The sequence below is a fragment of the Rhipicephalus microplus genome, unplaced genomic scaffold, assembly GCF_043290135.1.
Source record: "Rhipicephalus microplus isolate Deutch F79 unplaced genomic scaffold, USDA_Rmic scaffold_21, whole genome shotgun sequence".
NCBI classification, from domain to species: domain Eukaryota; kingdom Metazoa; phylum Arthropoda; class Arachnida; order Ixodida; family Ixodidae; genus Rhipicephalus; species Rhipicephalus microplus.
In genome coordinates, this window is record NW_027464594.1 from 8,496,466 (window position 1) to 8,515,562 (window position 19,097).

Consider the following 19,097-nt stretch of genomic DNA (forward strand, 5'->3'; position numbering starts at 1 on the left):
ACCAACAGTTACTCCCACCAGTTGCTCCCCGCCTACCAACCATTACTTCCACCAGTTGCTCTTCTAAGAGCAACAGTTACTCTTTACCGTTCCTCCCACGTGTTCGCAGTTACTCTCTGAAAACCAACTGCACATGCTTCCAGTTACTCCTTGGGGAAATGAGTATTTATTTCGAGTATGCTTGTCACACGCTTAACACATGGCGAGAGCTCCTTGGAAGAGCACTGCTTGGGTGCTTCTGACACAAAAAGTGGACAATATTGAAAGGAAAATAAATGCTTTATTGTTCTTTTTATGAGGCGACGTGTGACCACACGTAAAAGTAGACTTCGCCACACCACAGCCAGCACTAAACAAACACCATAATACATCAAAGGTTTTCTGCGTCATCCGTGGAAAAACAATCTTGAATTTCTAGCATAGGGCAGTCTGTGTCATCATTGGTGAGAGAAGGGCAACTTCTCCAATTCTGAAGAACTCAAGTTTCGCAGCTGGTGTTTCCATCAGGCTAGCGCAGCAGAACGTCACCGCAGGCATATGTGAAGCATCTCATTGCTGCAAGAAAAAAAAATAGAAGTGTGAGGTTAAACATGCCAGAATCAATTCATAACAATGAGTCACACACACTGCAGCAGCGCTTACATTCTAGGATGTCTACTGCAAAACGAAATGTGAAAAAAAGGAAGGTTCGGCCAAACGTTACTTGGCAAGCCATATAAATGCTGATGTGGTAGACGCTCTTCACATGATGTCTCAGACAGCAATATTCTGGAAGAAAATGTGCAGCACCTCAACAAGGCATATTTGTAGCAGTTAAAGATACCCTTAGGTTCAGTTAACTTGTTTCCTATACACAGCTGAGTGACATTTCTATGAGCCCATTCACCAATGGGCATTCTAAATGAGGTCATGTGTGTGGCAAATAACACGTACTGTCTGCTCATGTTAAAATACTTATTTAGCTCGTGCACATAGTTGCTCTCGATTCTACTGTTCTATCATACGCTGCTGCGTCTTGAATTGTGCAATACCTGTAGGCACAAGCCAAGCATGCAAAGCCTGCTTGAAAGCAACCATTTGCAGAGGCTACATGATAATCTTCAGTATATTTCTTTGTACCTGACGCAAACGGCTGGACAAAACTATAGACAAATAAATGTAGACCGTGCTACCTTCAAAAAATGCTTTAAATTTAGAAAACTTGGGTGCATTTGTTCACTCGGTTGACGAGTCACAGCCACAATCAAGATATGTAAACGAAGCAATATATCTTAAGGCATGCACAGATATTCTGATTCTTTGTTTGACAGTGTCACAGATAGCTTGCCAATACATATATATTTGAGAGCAACAAGATGTGAAGCTTTTATTAGTTCAACGTCCTGTTGGTTCACTGCCAAAGAGGTTACTGCTTGTTAGACAAATTGGAATAAGTACACCATGGTTTCCAAAAAAAAAGCACTATTAGAAGTTAGCTCCCGGTGTGAATGTCTGCCTATTTATTTTGTACTGCCTTCTACATGTGCCACAAAGACATTTGTTGAAAATGTGCTACCAGTCAAGCCAAGATCGCATACTTGGTCAATGTGATGGAAATACAAACATTAGAAACACTGCCACCTCTAGTAAGAGCATAAGACTTCAGTATCTTGGACTAGCAAAGAGGTGCACAAGAAAGTTAAGCCCACTCTTGCGGAACTTTGAACGCGAATATTTCAGAGTGGGGGAGGTCAACATGCTGTGGCACTTTTAAACCCACGAAACATCTGCAGAAAACAGGGTAAAGGCAAGTCAAGAAACGCTGTTATGAAGGCCTGCGCATGGACAGCTTTGTGAATCTAGGCCCAAGTGTTATGCTTTGTGCAAGCCAAAATCCATGTAAATAGGGAAAGCATACTTTTAGGAGTACCAGCGTAAACAAATCTTGGCAGTTGGCTTTTTAGTACAAACAGCAATCCCTGCAATGAAAACATAAACATTTTATCTTAACGGTAACAGTGTGAGCACACACACGGGCTAGCGGAGCCATGTCGAATTGTCAGTGCCAGTGTAACCATGTGGCATAATGAACTATTCTCTGGCCAACACATGCACAGTTTGCCCCTAAAAAGCGATGCTTTCATATACGTAGTACAAAAAGTCTGCGCTTACCGAAATTCACTTGCTTTCTGTACTTTAGCATCGTTGGGAGCATCTTTATCTGCAGTATAACCAAATTTGTGTCATATCCCTGAAAAAAAAGTAAAAGACATGCATCAAATATTGTTTCATTTGGTAGCAGTGAAGTCAGGTTAAGAACAGCCAAGTGGGAATCAGCCTAATTATGTGCATGCGGCAAATCCCAAACGGCGTTATTGAGGTTGTCGAAATTTTCGTCGATTGGTATTAACGTCGATATGTGACTTCAACGGCATGCCAAGTTTTCACAGCGCATAAAGATTTCATGATGCAGAATAATGACAGCGCTAACGAGAACATACAGCATTTATGATTGTCTTTTACAATATTCAGTTTTGCTAAGGTTTTGCATCACTAAAGAAATCTGAAAGATTTGGGTCATTCCTCCTCCAATTGTTCTGTCAATATGTAAACTGCTCGCTTGATGGTGCGCTTATAAAATAGTACGTTCAGCGCAGAGGTGAAGCAAGTGACGCAGTGATGTGGGCAGATTTTTTTTTTTTTAGGCGTGCGGGGAGGGGGGGGGGTCCACTTATCTGAATAGGCCGGGCAAGCGAATATGGTCAATTTGGGCTCCCTACGCCCGGCCTAAAAAAATTCTGTGCGCAACCACCTGGCTATGCCAGTGAAGTGATGCGACAATGATTTGCTCACTTACTGATTTACATACACTTTACATCTCTAAAAAATGCGGCCCAAGGCCCCAACACTCAGCCGTTAACATTACATAAAGCCAATGGTAGAAAAGTGCCAGTATGAATGCAGCTACAACCCCGCCCCAATGTTTTTTCAAGCGAGGTAGTGTTGCGGAAATGAACTTTTAACTGCAAAAGTACACTGGCACTGCAGTGGTGACAGGGGAAGCAAGAGGGTATGCAGACGGTAATAGAGGTAATTTAGTCCGATACGGCTAGCAATGGATATGGTGAATAAGAGCAAATCATTTCTCTTTCAATAGCGCAACCACTCAACAATGTATTGTAAGAGCATTAAATGTTGCTGGAAATGCCACTCACCTGCACGCTGATGCATGCACAGTCCTTTGTCCGACGAGCGAACAGGCTTGCAGATAGCTGAAGACGTGTTTACGATGTGTTTGTTCCAACCAGCAGCAAAATCCACAACTACTACGCGCTCCATAAAGATAAATATACACTAACCTTCATCACGAATTAGTAGAAACGCAAATCTACGACACACACACACGATCAAAACATAGCTCACAAGCTCGCACGTCCATGTGCTCGCCAACCGCAGACCATATGAAAATGAGTAAGTAGTGCGAACGCGAACCTAGTTGCGCCGAAAAAAAAAAAACGTCGAGCAGTGGCAGCACAGGCGTCAGCGCAATAATTTCACTGTGTTCTCCTAATACAATTATCAAAAAAACTGAGGTACACTAAAACTCATAAATAAATATAAAAAGTTGAGTGTAATTTTATTTAGTGCTAGTCAACATAAACACTGAATAAAAATTACTTTGTAACTTACATAGTTTGCTACACTAGCGCCACACTTGTCGTGCGGGCGCAGATGGCGCAGATTTGTCATTCTGCCCTCAAACTACACGGTGAAGCGTGCTACTAAGTGAATGGCTGATGAGAAGCGCGTCTGGGTCCGCTTTTTTTTTTCTTCACGGATATATCTGGGCGGGGGGGGGGGCTTCTTGTGCACGTGTTTTGGTGCTTGATCGACTTTGACGCCCTTACTTCGCGGACGAACGGCGTGTCTAGGCTTTTTTTATCGTTGTTTTGCACGTGTTTCGGCGTTCGGTCCGCTTTGACGTGCCAACTCTCCATTCTGCTGCTGCGTGTGTTGGGTATTTGCCGTACTGTATTCTCAGGCCTTCAGTGTTCAGCCAGCGCTGCTATCTTATTATCTACGGATGCTAAAATAAATCACTGTTTTGGTTTGCTGAAGTTTGGCACACAGAACAAACAATAATCTGGCCCATGAATATCAATGTGGGTGGCATGCATATTTGTGTGCGGTGTCCTGCCGGGGAGTAACCGTTGCGTGACGAGAGCATTTACAGCGGTTCCTCCTTCCGTTGCTCCCTTACAAACTTAAGATGAATACAGTTGCTCCCCCATTCTCGAACAAGTCGGCCATCTTGTACCGCTTGGTCTTTTCAGAGAGTAACAGTCGGTCTGAAGGAGTAAAAACAGCCGTTGCTCCCATTTTGGCCATTTTTGGCTTAGAGTGTACATTCGTAAGTTCAGTACCATTACCAGTGGCGAAGTGCACAATGCACACTATTGTGTGTAAGTGCTGTCATTACAGGGCTCGTGAGATCTCAAATTTTTGTAGTGAGATGTGGCAGAGCAAGGCTTTCACAAGCAATATCCACATATGATTTATGAGTATGCAGTCAAATCTTTTTATAGGAGACACTGATGTAACAGACAACTGCGTGTGACACTGGTGTGCCTATATCAATATAGAGATTGACAAGAAAATGTGAAACTGGTACCATGCTTATAAGAGACATCTCATATCAGATACAAGAATTTTTTCCTGGTGTAAGTCTCTTATAAAAGTGGTGAAGTTTACAATGTACACTATTGCGTGTTATAGCTCGAGACAAATTTTTTCCTAGTGTACGTCTCTTATAAAGGGGTTGAGCTATACGTGGAGTGCAAGATACAAAATAGATATTTCGGAGTTTATACCTGAATGTGCTCTTAGGCGTTCCCATAATGGTTAGAGCATCGATAGTCCTGCGTTTTGCCCCGCTAAAAGCCAGCTGTCATGTCCAGGAAATCAATCTTCACCTTTGAGCTCCCATTGCAACACCTTGCTGGCTGAGCTACCAGCCAGGTGCTGCCACCTTAATTGTTAAATATGCACTCATAATCATTTTGACTGGTTGTTTTCATTGAAATGGTGCCACTTTTATTGGGAACGGGTTTTTGTTTTTTATGCGTTTAAGTAGAACTTTGTTACAAGGTTGATGTGAGTGTGATACCCTTTGATTCATAATTTTTGCTACATTGGGATTAAAAAATAGAAAGGAAACGTTTGGTCAAGGAAGCTGAAATACTTATTACTGTTATTTGGTCCATTACCAGCTATATTGAGTGCAGAAAATTTTAGCCGCGCAATAATTTGCAGGTCGGAACATTGCTGTGTGGAGCTTATCTTATCCTTTTCCGTTGCCATGTTTTTTCCTTCGATTAACATCCAGCCTCGTGACTTATAACACCATGCGCCCCTGTGTGAACTTATTCTGTCACAACATTAACTTTAACTGTTTTTCTCTTTTTCTCAGCACAGTACAACTCAACACCCAAAGTCCTCTTGGTTGTGAGCCCTCTCATGTTCCGGTAGTATATAGTGTACCTAACATGCATGCATATCTTCCGGGAAAAATTGTTGTATTTTTGCTTAACTGTTACTATATGTGATGTTACTGTTTAGATTTACTGTAACAGTAAGGGGACACTAAAGTCAACTATTAAGTCAACATTGATTGTTGAAATGGCAGAGCAGAAACCTCGTAGTGTCACTTTTGTGCCAAGGAAGGGCCTATTTTAAAATAAAATCACGTTTTAGGGCTCTGCATCGGATTGGCGCACTCCAAATTACCCGCCTCAAGAAGCGGACTAATCGGACCGTCTCACGTCACTATTGTCATGCACAACGTTTTACTGCTTTACTGTGCTAGTAGCAGCAGACCAAAAGCAGCGAGAGCCATAGCAAAAACAACAACCATTGATCGATTTCCCGTCATTGGCTTCGAGATTGCAGGTGCTTTTGTTTCAACTTCACCCCACTAGATGGCACCTTATAACCACATGAAAATTCAATTTTTGAACCACTCGTGCCATTCCCCATAGTAACGTCCGGCGGTTCTTTTTTCCATGACTCAAACATAAACGAAAAAAGCAGCATTTTATTGCATCTCCTAATGTCCGGAACGTTTTTTATTTAGTGCAGTTACTTTGATTAGTGATTACTTGTACGGGGTTCGTGTAATGTTATCGGGATCATTTTGAATATGTCCTACTGTGGCGCTTGTGTTCTAGTGCATTTACCTTAATTTCACGGTAAGTAGGGCACAGTTGTTGATAATATTGACGTTTTGGATGTTGTCAAACATTGTGCTTTCACTCTGACGTAAATTGCTGTGTGACTTTAGTGTCCCTTTAAAAGCTACTTGCACCAACAGCAACGCATCTGTGCATTCCTCATCAAAAAAGCTTGTGAACTGATTGTCATGCAATGCGTGCAAAGCGCTGTGCCTCTAAATGTTAAATTTAAGAACATTAGCATTGCTTTATTTATTCTTCTAGGTTTAGACATTCATTCGTAACTACTGCTTTGCAGAAGCACTTTACATGTGCATCAATTAGTGAAGCTTGATTTAAATGAACATGCCATATCAATGTCACAAAATACTTGAGGTATATGTCCCAATGGGAAACCTGACATTTAATTCAAGCTGTTGGATTTTTTAGCATGCACCTAGGTAAAGATAAACAGCTGTTCTAGCAATTTGCGCCCTCTAAATATACTGTACGAAATTGGTTATTTAACCTATATCTTTATGCTTAGTAGTGCAACGCCTTAACCAGCATGTCAACTTGTCAAATTTTTATTGTTCACCTGTGGCAGTTATGATATACTTTTTGCCAAAAAGTATGCATGCCCTTTCATATTCTAAGCTTCTTTAGTAGTAAATGCAGTGGTTGTACAGCATGCATGTGCGTGTATGCCTGCTTCTGAGGTCTACTATAGCTTTCATATGAGAGATCAGCACTGCTCCACACAACTGCACCTTTAATCTAGTCTAAAAAAAAGCTTTGTGCTCGTTGCCTCGCATGATAAGTCGACCATTTGCAATGTTAGTTGCTGTACTGGTGTGCTTGGACTAACAGACTTGACACATCAGTGAAATGATTGTGTTGTTTGCAAGTTGCCCACTGAGCATAATAAATGTTTTTTGCTTCGAGCTGCACCGGTGACTCTTGAATTACGTTTACAGAAATATTTATAACAATAAGTAATGACCACTGTTATTTTTATTTCAATAAGACTGAGCTGAGACTGTTTGCACATATTCATCCCAAAACATTGGGGGTACAAACAAGAAAAATTGGTGTTTTAACTTTCCTCTTGCGTTATTGTTTACAAACCCAAATTACATAAAAATCGTGTTACTTGTATGTACTAGGAAAAACGTGTCATCATTATAGATAAACGCACGACTGCAAGGGCATTTGCACGAGATCGGACGCTGAGTAGGTCTGTGTTCCCCAACAATGGTGCCCATTGTATTTTAACATTATTGTATTCAGCTTACCATACAAATGTGCTGCCTTGAATGCTAAGCTTAAAAACCACTCTTACATTTTTTAATAGTTTATCACATCCACATTGTCAACAAACCATCATAGTGCTAGCTATTTTGGTGGTTCATCGTATGCCAAATTACACACATTGCATTTAATTTTTCATGTGAGTGGCAGTTGCATAGAACAACACCGCACGTATTTACACACATGTGGTGACCCAACCACCTTTGGCTGATATGGGGAAAAATATCACATTTATTTATATCCAACTTTCACTCCTTAAGAAGCAATGCTTACGTGGGTCATAAACAACCCAAGGGGCAAGTTGAACCAAAATATATTCACAGTGGTTAGCATCTGTAGCATGCAACTAGCACATTCAAAGCGTGCTGTTTTTAGGCAGGATAATGTGTCCAAAAAAGAGTTCCTGCTAAATAACAATATAAAGAAACAAGTAAATGCAGTGCTCACTAGAGCGACTTACATGGAATCAATGTTGCATGTACGTAGATTATTACAAAAATGAACAAAAATGTCATCTTATTTTGCACTACTGAACCAAGCTGCTATAAGTAGTTCAAACCTGTCACAAAAAAAAAATCTTGAAACCTGAATAATAGACAGCATCATGAGTGGTCCGTAGTACACTGCCTAACTTATTGGAATTAACATAGCCATGGCATTACTGCAGGTCGCATTTGAATGAACGTAAGCCAGGTTGAATATTGCACAGTAAAGTGCGTTCAGCAATCATGCAGGCAGCCTTCAGGGCACTTGCAGCAAACATACAATGCAATATACTCTACAGTGTCAGTGAACTTATGCAGTAAACAATAATGCTCCATACTCAAAGGGTGTGGCTGGAAGCCATACTCTTGAAAGGTAACATTTACTAAAAAAATGCCTTCTCACCCTAAACCTACACTTTCTCGAAGACGTAAACACATGTTTTTAGACCCTACGCCCATAACAGAGTCACGTAATCACCTGCTTCAGAGTGTCGTTATAAAATAGTTGAAGATTGACCAGAAACTCCTAAGAAGTCTTATAACAATAATTAAGGCAAACCATACTCCTATCAAGAGTGAGCCGAAGACACGATGAGTGTACACAGAACGGGACATTAAATTCTACGCAACAATGTCATGTGTTAGCAATCGGTGTTCTAGTATTGTGGTCGTTAAATGCAGTTCCTTGGAGCCCAGGAAATCTGCAAATGTCATTGTCAGAAAAAAAAATGTTGAATTTTTTTAGTCATATTGTCTCATAATTGGACCCCTTTCAAATTCTTGATATTTGGCTACAATTTCGCATTGCGGTGCAGCTCGTTTATGTATCGGTTTTTCTATAAAATGGCTGTGAAATACTTGTTGAATTTTCCTACATCATATAGACGCGGGCCCGATCCCATTTGAAGAGGAAACATAGCTAAAAAAAAAGCTTGAATGAGGGCAGTTTTATTTACAAGCTACTCAGGCGAGGGGTGCCTCACCACTTCCACCAGTTCACAGGGATCCCCAAAATATGCAAGTAATGCAAATCGTTTCTTCTGTCCTGAAAATATTCATGGCTGAGAAACTCTGCTCTAGTAGAATACATTTGAAGACAGAACTGCTCCCCCCCCCCCCGCAAAACACGTCCTCTTCAAAGTGTACCAATCACAGTAATTAAAGTAATGATAATAAGCTGACACATACTCCAATGGCTCACATAGAAAGAGTAATAACATGTTCACTAAAGGCAGCAAAATTAACACAGAGCATACAATCACAATGGCACACTCTGGGCCAGACGGTCCTGCAGCCATGCTGCCTACGTAGGTTTGTGGTCAACATCAACTGGCTCACTGGAGAATATGCCAAGGTCGCTGTTTGCAATGTCACTATCTTCAAAAATATCGGCATGTCTGCGGGCAAGGTTGTGCAGCACACAGGCTGCCATAACAATTTCCACAGTTTGCGGAATGCTGTTAACATCGATCTTGTCCTCTCGCCGAAAACGTCCCTTCAGCAGGCCAAATGCTATTTCAACAACAACGCGTTGCTTGGAGTGCACATGGTTAAACTTGCTCATCCATGGCTGCCAGCTGCTTGTGACATGGCGGTAAGGTGGCAGCAGCCACGGGAGTAGAGGGTACGCAGCATCCCCCAAAAGATATCCACCTGCAAATGTACATGGATATTACTTCGGAGTGCCAATTATAATGAGTTATTACAAACATATAAAGTGTGTACTCTTAACATTATTCTCTTGCTTACACTCCAGAACAGGGGTTGTTTAGCTACCCTAGCCAAACAAGAATCAATCAAGGCCACTGTCAGCCAAACAAACCTGTAGAAATTGTGATCTTATTCGATTGAATATTACTTATTCGCTCACCGCCGAATCTCAATGCTGTCTCTTCGAATAGAAAACTCTCCTCCAACACCCTGGCGTCGTGTGCTCTGCCTGGGAAGCCAACGAATGCGTCAGTGAACACCATGTCGGCATCACAAACAGCCTGGAGAATGATGGAGTGGAACTTTTGCCTGTTGTAGTAGTCCCCCTCGCACTCTGTGGGTCTTGTGATGCGAACATGGCATCGATCAATGTCACCGATGACGTCTGGCAGGCCAGCCTCGACGCCGTCACAACGACCAAGCGCGCGAAACGCACGCTTATTTTGTGCAGCATCCTCGTCGTTAGGCCAGCGTATTTCTCTTTCGCTTATGGACAGCAGAAAGTACAAAACGCGGCGTATCGCGACGTGCACCGTCGACTCGCTGACACCAAACTTGTCAGCTATGGCATTCATGGACCACTGCGTGCCCAGGTACGTCAGGGCAATCAGTATAGTCTTCAATGCTGTTATTTTCTGTCTTCCGCGCCCACCGCGAGGATAGTATGACTAAGACTTGAAGTCGGCCGTGATCACCTCAGTGGTGCACCTCTGTAAACGGAACAGCCTTCGGAACTCTTCGTCACTGTAGCTGTCCACCACGCTTTCTACATACAGCCGCACCCGGTGTCGGTCTTCCCTGATAATTTGTGCGACAAGCACGGCAGCAACGGCGAGATCCGAAGTCTCCTCCAGTTCTTCCTCCGACTGCAGATCCGGAATTTCGCCGTCATCGTCATCTGAAACCAGCACGTCTGCGACAAGCTTAGCGAGCGCGGCAAAATTTGCTTTCGCGGCAGCCATTTTCGCAGCAATCGGCGGCGTCACTGGCGATACGGCGAGCGCCTGGTCACCGGAAGCCCTGACCTCGCGGCCCAGGACCACTCGCATCACGAGACAAATGACGCCGATCACGTCGTTTCCTGTCAGCGAGGCGTCCGCGAGCCAGCTCGGGACTGGCTCGGGACTTGGTAAATTGATGAAGCTCAGTCTGGCGAGTCTTACGCAATGCTTGGCGGCGTCACTCATCCTTGGGTGCAACCACGTACAGTGGCTCCAGATTTGATGAGCATGACGCGGCCCAGCGGCGGGCCCCATTGGAGGATTCTGATATCACGATCAGCGGCGCTTCTGGTTGGACGTTTGGTGACACAAAGGATCCACCCGGTGCCTATAAGTAAAGCCCTGCGGCTTGTCGCCAGCAGTAGACCTGTGTGTCAGAGGAGCCTCTCGTTGCTTCGAGCCCCTTTCTCAGTCGGAGCGCCTGGTGTCCTTGGCAGTGGTGAGTTTTGTAGCGCCCTTCGTAGCCGCGTCGGCGGTGCGCTTCGTAACAGAGAGAGGCCGACGGATGCGTGCTACAGAAGACATGTCAGCTTTTCGAGTCCCTAAGCTGTCGGCCCCAGTGCCGAACTTGTAACGCCTTTATTTCTATGCTGTACATAAACCTTGCCTTAACTCACCGTTGTCTTGTCCGCTCGTCTATCAGCTCTGCGCAGAAGCAGTCGCGAGTTGAGTAACACACGCTACCAAATGGCTGGAGACCTTGGCGGTGGAGTTTGGAGCAGTGGCACCTTCGGTACCGAGTTGGCATCGTGCCTTTATAACAACGTTTCCGCAGTGTCGGCATCATCATCGGCCGTAATTAAACCATCGCAACAGATGTCCCACCCGCTTTCCCAGGTCGGAGCCGACGACGTGCTGCCACAAATCGCCGCCGCAGTTCGGAAGCTTCAGGCTCGGCATTGGGCCCGACGTCGACGAAATCGGCCTCGCGAAAACAGTTTCGCGCGCATGTAGTCGTCACCGCCGCCCACGAAATATTCACCATCTCCACAGCTCAATACCGGGACACCCGAAGCGGGAAGTTGGCTGCCAGGTGGTCAACAGCTATGAGAAAGCGCTCCGCAACGCGGCACCTAACGAGCGGATTACGCTCAAGCCAAGCGGTCGCACTTTCGACGTTTTGTTGAGCGGCAAAAAAAAAGCGTGCTAGTTTTACCATTGGCCATCATGACCACACACGCTCACCAAGAGCGAGCAAGATGCGCGCACACGACACAGATGCCAGAACGCTAGAAAACAGCTCTGGGCCCGTTTCCAGTCAGAAAACGAAACTAATTCGAGCCAGCGTGGCGGGCGTCGCGGAGTGGAGGAGACGGCCGTAGGAGCTGTGATAAAAGAGGGGAGCTGCAGACTTGGGAGAGAAGGGCAAGGATTTGCGATAAAGAGAGGGGAGGATGCAGCGGGAGGGCGACATTGCAAACCAAAAACACACGGGAAGGAGGCAGCTTGGGTAGCTTGCTTGAAAGGTCCGCGAAACTCGCACGTAGAAAAACTTGGGAAGAGTGCCTGCGGGCAGAAGTCAAAGCGCGGCCGCCTCGATCGGTGCGCGCAGGTGTTCGAAGAATCAACGGCCGTGGTCAAAAAATCATTTTGTTGTGCCGGCGGGTTTGCGGGGGCTCACGAACTTCGATACTTCGCGAGTCGTTCCTCGCAAATTAACAGCCCTTTTCGCGCTTCCGCACGCGCACGGAAGGCATGCTGAGTCGAGTGTGAAGTGAGTGAGAACAAGTCTTATACACGAAACGAATCGCAGATTATCAGAGTCCGTTGGGTAGCGTACGCGCGCGCACTAGACGCAGACTATCGGATACAGTCGGTGGCCAACGATGATGGCAAATGGTCTGGTCAGTCCAGGCCAGTGATGCCAACTACAGTACCGGCAATTAAAACAGGGTAGATGGCCGACCAGTCTTCGAAAGATCGGTGGCAGTGTGAAAACGTGGGCCTCGTCGGGCGATGCGGGGCGGTCAGAGTAGCGGGGGGACAAAGGACGAAGAGCTGCGTAACAAAAAGCAGTCGGGGCATGGAGGAAGGAAACAACTTTCTTTTCTCTATGGGTTGGGTAGAGCGACAACTAGAGGGTCGCGGAGGCAGGGTCAGCGGTTCACACCGAAGGCGGGGCGGCCAAAGCGGCGAGGCGGCAACGCATGAAGCGGCGAAAACCTCCTCGCCAGGGGGCGAAAGCGGGAGAAAAGAAAAACCAGGAGGCAAGGCCGATTGCTCTCGGAGCAATTTTTTTTTTTTTTGCTGGAAAAGACACGCGAAGATCGTAGGAAGGGGAAGGTCGTGTCTGTGCGCTCGGCGCTTTTTCGCCGCCTCTCCTTCACGTCAGTCGCTCCCCAACTCTCGCTGAGTGCGGTACCTCGCGGGCCGCGCTCGTCAGGAGTACGGCTCTTCCGCAGCAATGCGTTCGCTCCGGCGTCAGTGACGGACTTCTACCCTAAACTCCTGTCGGATTAACCTGTCATGGGTTGCCCGGAACCCCCCTCCCCCCCACTCACACTTCACACTGCTGGTTAGTGAATTAATTCTCTTTCACTTCGCGTGTTGTACGCGGCCAACCGGCGTGTGTCGTGGTGTAGGGGCGCGGCTCCTAGCGCGTAGCATACACTGTAAACGAAAATAAGCCAAGATGGGAGTAAATGACTTGTCCTCTAGCGCACGCCCAGATGGGAGTTTTAAAAACTCCGTCCATAGGGAGTAAAAATTTACTCCCCTCTAGGAGGTTTTTTTTAAAGGATTGAGGGGAGTTTTTGTTTACATCCATCGGGGAGTTTTTTTGGGCAGCTATGGGAGTAAATGTTTACTTCCATCGGGGAGGTTTTTCAGGCAGCTATGGGAGTTTATATTTACATCCATCAGAGAGGTTTCTCAGGCAGCTATGAGAGTTTATACTTACTTCCATCGAGGAGGTTTCTCGGGCAGCTATGGGAGTTTATATTTACTTCCATCGAGGAGGTTTTTCAGGCAGCTATGGGAGTTTATATTTACATCCATCAGAGAGGTTTCTCGGGCAGCTATGGGAGTTTATATTTACTTCCATCAGAGAGGTTTCTCAGGCAGCTATGGGAGTTTACATTTACATCCATGAGAGAGGTTTCTCAGGCAGCTATGGGAGTTTATATTTACATCCATCAGAGAGGTTTCTCACACAGCTATGGGAGTTTATATTTACTTCCATCGAGGAGGTTTTTCGGGCAGCTATGGGAGTGAATGTTTACTTCCATCGGGGAGGTTTCGCAGGCAGTTATGTGAGTATATTTTTGCATCCATCGGGGAGGTTCTGCAGGCATGCAGCTATGAGGGTATATGTTTATGTCCATCAGGGTGGTTTTGCAGGGAACCATAAAACTCTTGTTATGTATAACAGAGGTTATGAAGGATGATCTGTGAGCATTTGTTAGCATACATGAGTTATAAGCAGCTTTCAGAATCTTTAATTGATTTTTATGCTTGGCAATGCACAAAAAGTTTGCCATATAGAAATGCAAACAAAAACAAGTATTGTAATACATTGTGAAATGAAGTTTATTTCATATTTATTGCACACACTTATTGCACATTGAAAAAAAAATAACTAAAATGGTAATAACAGTGGCACTTCTGAAGACAGAATTACGAAAGACAATGTTGTTGACTAGTAGAGGTCACAACTTTGGAAGCTTTGTTCCATAGCATTCAAGAACAAAAATAAAAAAAATTCTAACAATATACCAATCAGAAACGCAAACTATGAATTACTTAAAAGAAACTGCCCATTTAAACAAGGTATATGGAGAATAACTTTTATAGAATAATTGTTCATAATCATGCTGCAAGCAAATTTTGTCACTCCGAACACTCATTGCATTCCAGAAGTGTTTTGTCGGACTAGTTGGTAAAACATGGTAAAAGGTAAAAACAGCACGAACTACAACTGATGACGAAGAAATAACCGACAGGACCAGTGCTGAATTAAATGCATACACAATTGATGCAGCTACAACTGAGCATTACTCCCCTTTACAGCGTTGCAGCAAGACAGTGAAAGCCTCAATGGCACTGAAGATATTGCACTACATAAATGAGTGAATAAGCAATGAAACCCGAAAAGCTCGTTAGGCACAGAGAAAGATAGTTTCATTGTATAAAATACCTTTATAATACATTGGCTGGTAGCTTGATCATAAATTATTTGCCATAATTTCATCCCTTTACATTGCAATAAACTAGACACTCTTAACCTTATAAATTGAAACCAAAATTAACAGAAACTAGGGCATTAAAGAATAGCTTTTTCCTGAAAACTATAGCAAACTGGAATCAACTTCAACACACTAAAGGAACCCGGTCGAAGGTGACATTGTATGACTGGGTCATGCCACCCATACCACAGCAACCAGCCGCAGCAAAGAAAAGCTGACATCTTCAACCCTAAAAGCAATCATGTAACTACATAGAACATGCCGCACTTATGTGCATGTTCATGAAAGTCTCTGCAAGTGTCAGATGAAATGCCATCTAGTGCCGATCCGTAGTTTGGTTTTAACAGTCGAACAAAGTAGATGCAGTGAAGCACCGCAAGGTATCGAGAAGCCCAAGTACCTTGCAGTCATAAAATTCTTTGCAAAAGAAGATTGGCCAAATGAAATTGACGGAAGCTTTGTAAATGTTTAGTAGCGAAATTCACCTTTATACTCCACAAACAAGAAGGGGCTGCTGCGTTTAAGCGGGGAAGAGAGAGCATTGAAGACAACCCGAGCAAAGGGCGCCCAAAAAGTGCAACAACTCTTGAATTCATTGACCATATGCACAATGGTTTTGGCAGACAGGAGAGTGAAGTGCCAAATTTCCGAGGCTGTTGGCATCTCCGCTGAATACGTGTCACATCTTGCAAAATGAACTGCACATGGACAAGCTCTGTGCAAGATGGGTGCCGTGTATCCTTACTCCTGAGCAAGAACGCAACCAAATGACAATGTCATAGCATGCTTTGGAGTTGTGTAACAAAAATCCAGCGGTTTTCTTGCAGATTTATACTAATGGATGAAAGTTTGATTGACCATTCTATACCCGAATTTAAACAATAATCAAAGCAGTAGACTGACGCTGGTTCTTCTGTACCAAAAGACATGTCAGTTTCCTTCGCAAGAAAAGTGATGATTTCCGTATTTCGAGGCGCTAAAGACAGTCCGCTAGGGGATTATCTTGAAAATGGGTAAACCACACTTGGAGAGAATTCTGGGCTTCTAGCTCAATTACATCAGAAAGTTCGTGAAAAAACATCAGATTTGCAGAACAAGAAAATGACTTTTCATCAAGACGATGCATTAGCACACAAAGGGCATCTTGCGATGGCTGAATTGCTTGATTCAAAGTAGGAATTATTGAAGCATACACCCAATTCTTCTGCCTTGGCCCCTTCAGACTATCATCTGTTCCCAAAACTCAAAATCTTTTTTGGTTAGCAATGTTCTTCATCAAAAAAAGTGATTGCTGCAGTGGATGAGTACATTGCGGAACTTCCACAGAGTTATTTTAAGGATAGATTCCTGGCTCTGGTGCACCGATAGAACAAGTTTGTAGATTTGAGAAGAGAGGGTGTTCAAAAATAAAACTAATTTTGAAGGTCCCATATGCTTTTTCTACATCAGGTCGAGAACTTTTCAGGCCACCATCATATAGTGCTTGACAGGTACTTAGTAAGCACTACAAAAGTTGAAGACAAAGGTTGAACCACAATCATAACAAAAGAATGCACTTATAACTCGCGAGCAAGAAACAATGCATGAAAGGAAACAAAGAACATAATAAGGCTCACTAGCCACATACACACACAAAAAAAGAAAGCAAGATGTTCATGTAAACCAGTCTTATTCGTCATAGTCTCGGCACACAGTCTCTCGAAAAGCAAATTCTGTGTTAGTTTAAACGTTTTCTTAAAGCTGATGTTTGATTTGAATACATATGAGTAAAGACCGGAACTTCAGGCAAAATGCTTATTTTTTGCTGCAGCGCATTTCGAGACTATTTAAGACATAAACACGAATCAAGAGATGTGAAACATTTTAATCACACATTTATTGTGCCTATCAGTGCCTATTTTGAAGGTCGTGCCTATTTCAGCTTTTCAGTGCCTAAAAATGCCTTTTTACATTCGTCAAATAAAGGTTTTGCTTAAATGAACTGTTCATATGGAACAAAACAAGCCCTTGGTGCGGCCATGTTAACGACAACACGTCCATGGCCCGCTAGTTTCTTGTTTTTTTCGTTCATGTTTTAGCTCCTGGTAAGGTGAGATTATGGTTCGACGTACGCTGTGTCATGTCGGCGCCCCGCCGCGGTGGTCTAGTGGCTAAGGTACTCGGCTGCTGACCCGCAGGGCGCGGGTTCGAATCCCGGCTGCGGCGGCTGCATTTCCGATGGAGGCGGAAATGTTGTAGGCCCGTGTGCTCAGATTTGGGTGCACGTTAAAGAACCCCAGGTGGTCTAAATTCCCGGAGCCCTCCACTACGGCGTCTCTCATAATCATATAGTGGTTTTGGGACGTTAAACCCCACATATCAATCAATCAATCAATGTGTCATGTCGGCGAAAACAGATCATAGGCCGACGCGCAGCCCCAGCCAATGTATATCTACATTCGGCCAATGCGCTCCAACGCATGACATGCTTGCCAACGCTTCAATAACGTCGCACTATAAACGTACTTTTACGTGAGCGGGGCTTATACCCCAGCGAGGAAAAGCGAGGCTAGCATAGCATCTATAGCGCTAGCGGGCCCCCCTAAAAGATTTACGCCGTCTGGTCCGAGAGTAGTGCAGCGTAGCGGTTGTGTGAGTGTGGCTAGAGTGTACCGTAGCAAAGAGAGGAGAGGCTAACACTAGTGTACCCCCTGCCCCTTGAAGATCCCAGTCGCTAAGTTCGAGTAGTCCACCTCAGCGGTTGCGTTAAGGAAGCTAGGGTACAGTGTAGCTAGAATGTACTTTATTCAGACGAAACTAAGCTACGCTAGCGCTGCCGCCTACACCCTACACGTTAACTTTCATTGGCATTTATGTTTGTGACGATGTGGATTGTGTGGCCCGTGACGGGGCGAAGAGGGAACGCCAGTTCTGCTCTGCGGTACGCCTTGGAGGCGAAGACGAGGAAAAGGTAGCGCGAGCGGGGCGTGCGGCTCGGGCAGTTGGAGTTTGAGACAGTTCGAACAGCAGCTGCTGGTCGGCGGTTCGGGTCGCGACATCGCTTAACCAGGCGTCCGGCAGCCTTGCGGACCTGGTGAGCTGGCTTCCCGCTCTGTGACCGGCGCTGACACGGGGACCGGCAGCATAGTCTGTTCGTGGCCTGAGGTCTTGGGGCCCGAGTGGTGGCACGAGGTGGCCGCGGCTCATGTTGGCGACGGGCCATTAACCTGCACTGCAGTGGCCTGGTGATCTACCGGCCTGCAGCACCACCATCACCACCACCTCACCACGGTCAAGGCAGCGTGACTGCACAAGGAACACCGGTGACGACCGACCTCGCCGCAGCGGCAACAGTCATAACGGCGAGTAGGACAGTTCGTGTGCCGAGGCGCGTAGGACGTTTGGCATGTAGATAAGGAACGCTATAGTGTGTTGTGTGTGAATTGTAAGAGTTATCGGTTGTGTTAAAGTCTGTGTTGTGTGTACAGAGTCACCTGACTGCCGGTTGATTTATTCCGGATCCTGGGCCCACATTACACCATAACAAACTTGACGAGCCTGCCAGGATACCGCCAGTAACATCTCGAACGCGGAAATCGCCAGTCAGGTGTGTGCACGCAGCACAAGACGAGAGACATGGATCTCGATAAGTTAGCGGCTGTAGCAGCACAGTTAGGCTTGTCTGGCGCGGAACTTCGCGAATGGATTGAGCGAGAGCAAGTTAGGCAGAGAGATGAGCGCGCACCTGAAAGAGAGGGAATGCAAAACCCTTACATCCCTTTCAGAGTGCACCGACCGCTTTCTCAAAGCACAGGGAGTCAATAACATTGGTAAAATTACAGATGATACAAAGGAGGCAAATAAACCCGGTGCTATGTCACAGTACAAACAGCCGAGTTGCTTTCTGTGTCACCGCAAAGGACATGTCGCTCCGGATTGTCGTGCGGTTCCGAAAGAGTCTGTGAAATGCAAAACATGTGGGCGGCTTGGCCACAAAGCCACCGATTACAATGATCAGAGCAAAGACAAGTCGGTGTCTTGGGCCTTGATAGAACAGAAAAAACAGATGATGATGATGATGTCTGATGTTTTATGGCGCAAGGGCCATTTCACGGCCAAAGAGCGCCAGTTCATCTTACTAAAAATATGGACAATGATTGTGATAAGCGGCTGTATAAGGGCCATAAAATTCCTCGCAGTAAGGCGGGTAAAAACATACAAGTAATAAAATCATGACCA

At 45.0% G+C, this 19,097-nt stretch overlaps 1 protein-coding gene and 1 long non-coding RNA gene across 2 annotated transcripts; both read right to left on the minus strand.

Moving 5' to 3' along the window:
* Positions 1–260: 260 nt before the first annotated feature.
* On the minus strand, positions 261–2,691 carry LOC142785345 (uncharacterized). The gene is made up of 2 exons (XR_012888927.1): positions 2,152–2,691; positions 261–555 (listed from the first exon to the last, which is right to left on the minus strand). It is a non-coding gene; the product is annotated as an uncharacterized LOC142785345 (long non-coding RNA).
* A 5,016-nt stretch (positions 2,692–7,707) lies between these two features.
* LOC119185193 (uncharacterized) lies at positions 7,708–10,881 on the minus strand. Its single transcript, XM_075883889.1, has 2 exons — positions 10,370–10,881; positions 7,708–9,645 (listed from the first exon to the last, which is right to left on the minus strand). The coding sequence occupies exons 1-2, from the start codon at positions 10,879–10,881 to the stop codon at positions 9,288–9,290; spliced, it is 870 nt and encodes a 289-aa protein (XP_075740004.1). The 3' UTR covers positions 7,708–9,287.
* Between the last annotated feature and the right edge of the window lie 8,216 nt (positions 10,882–19,097).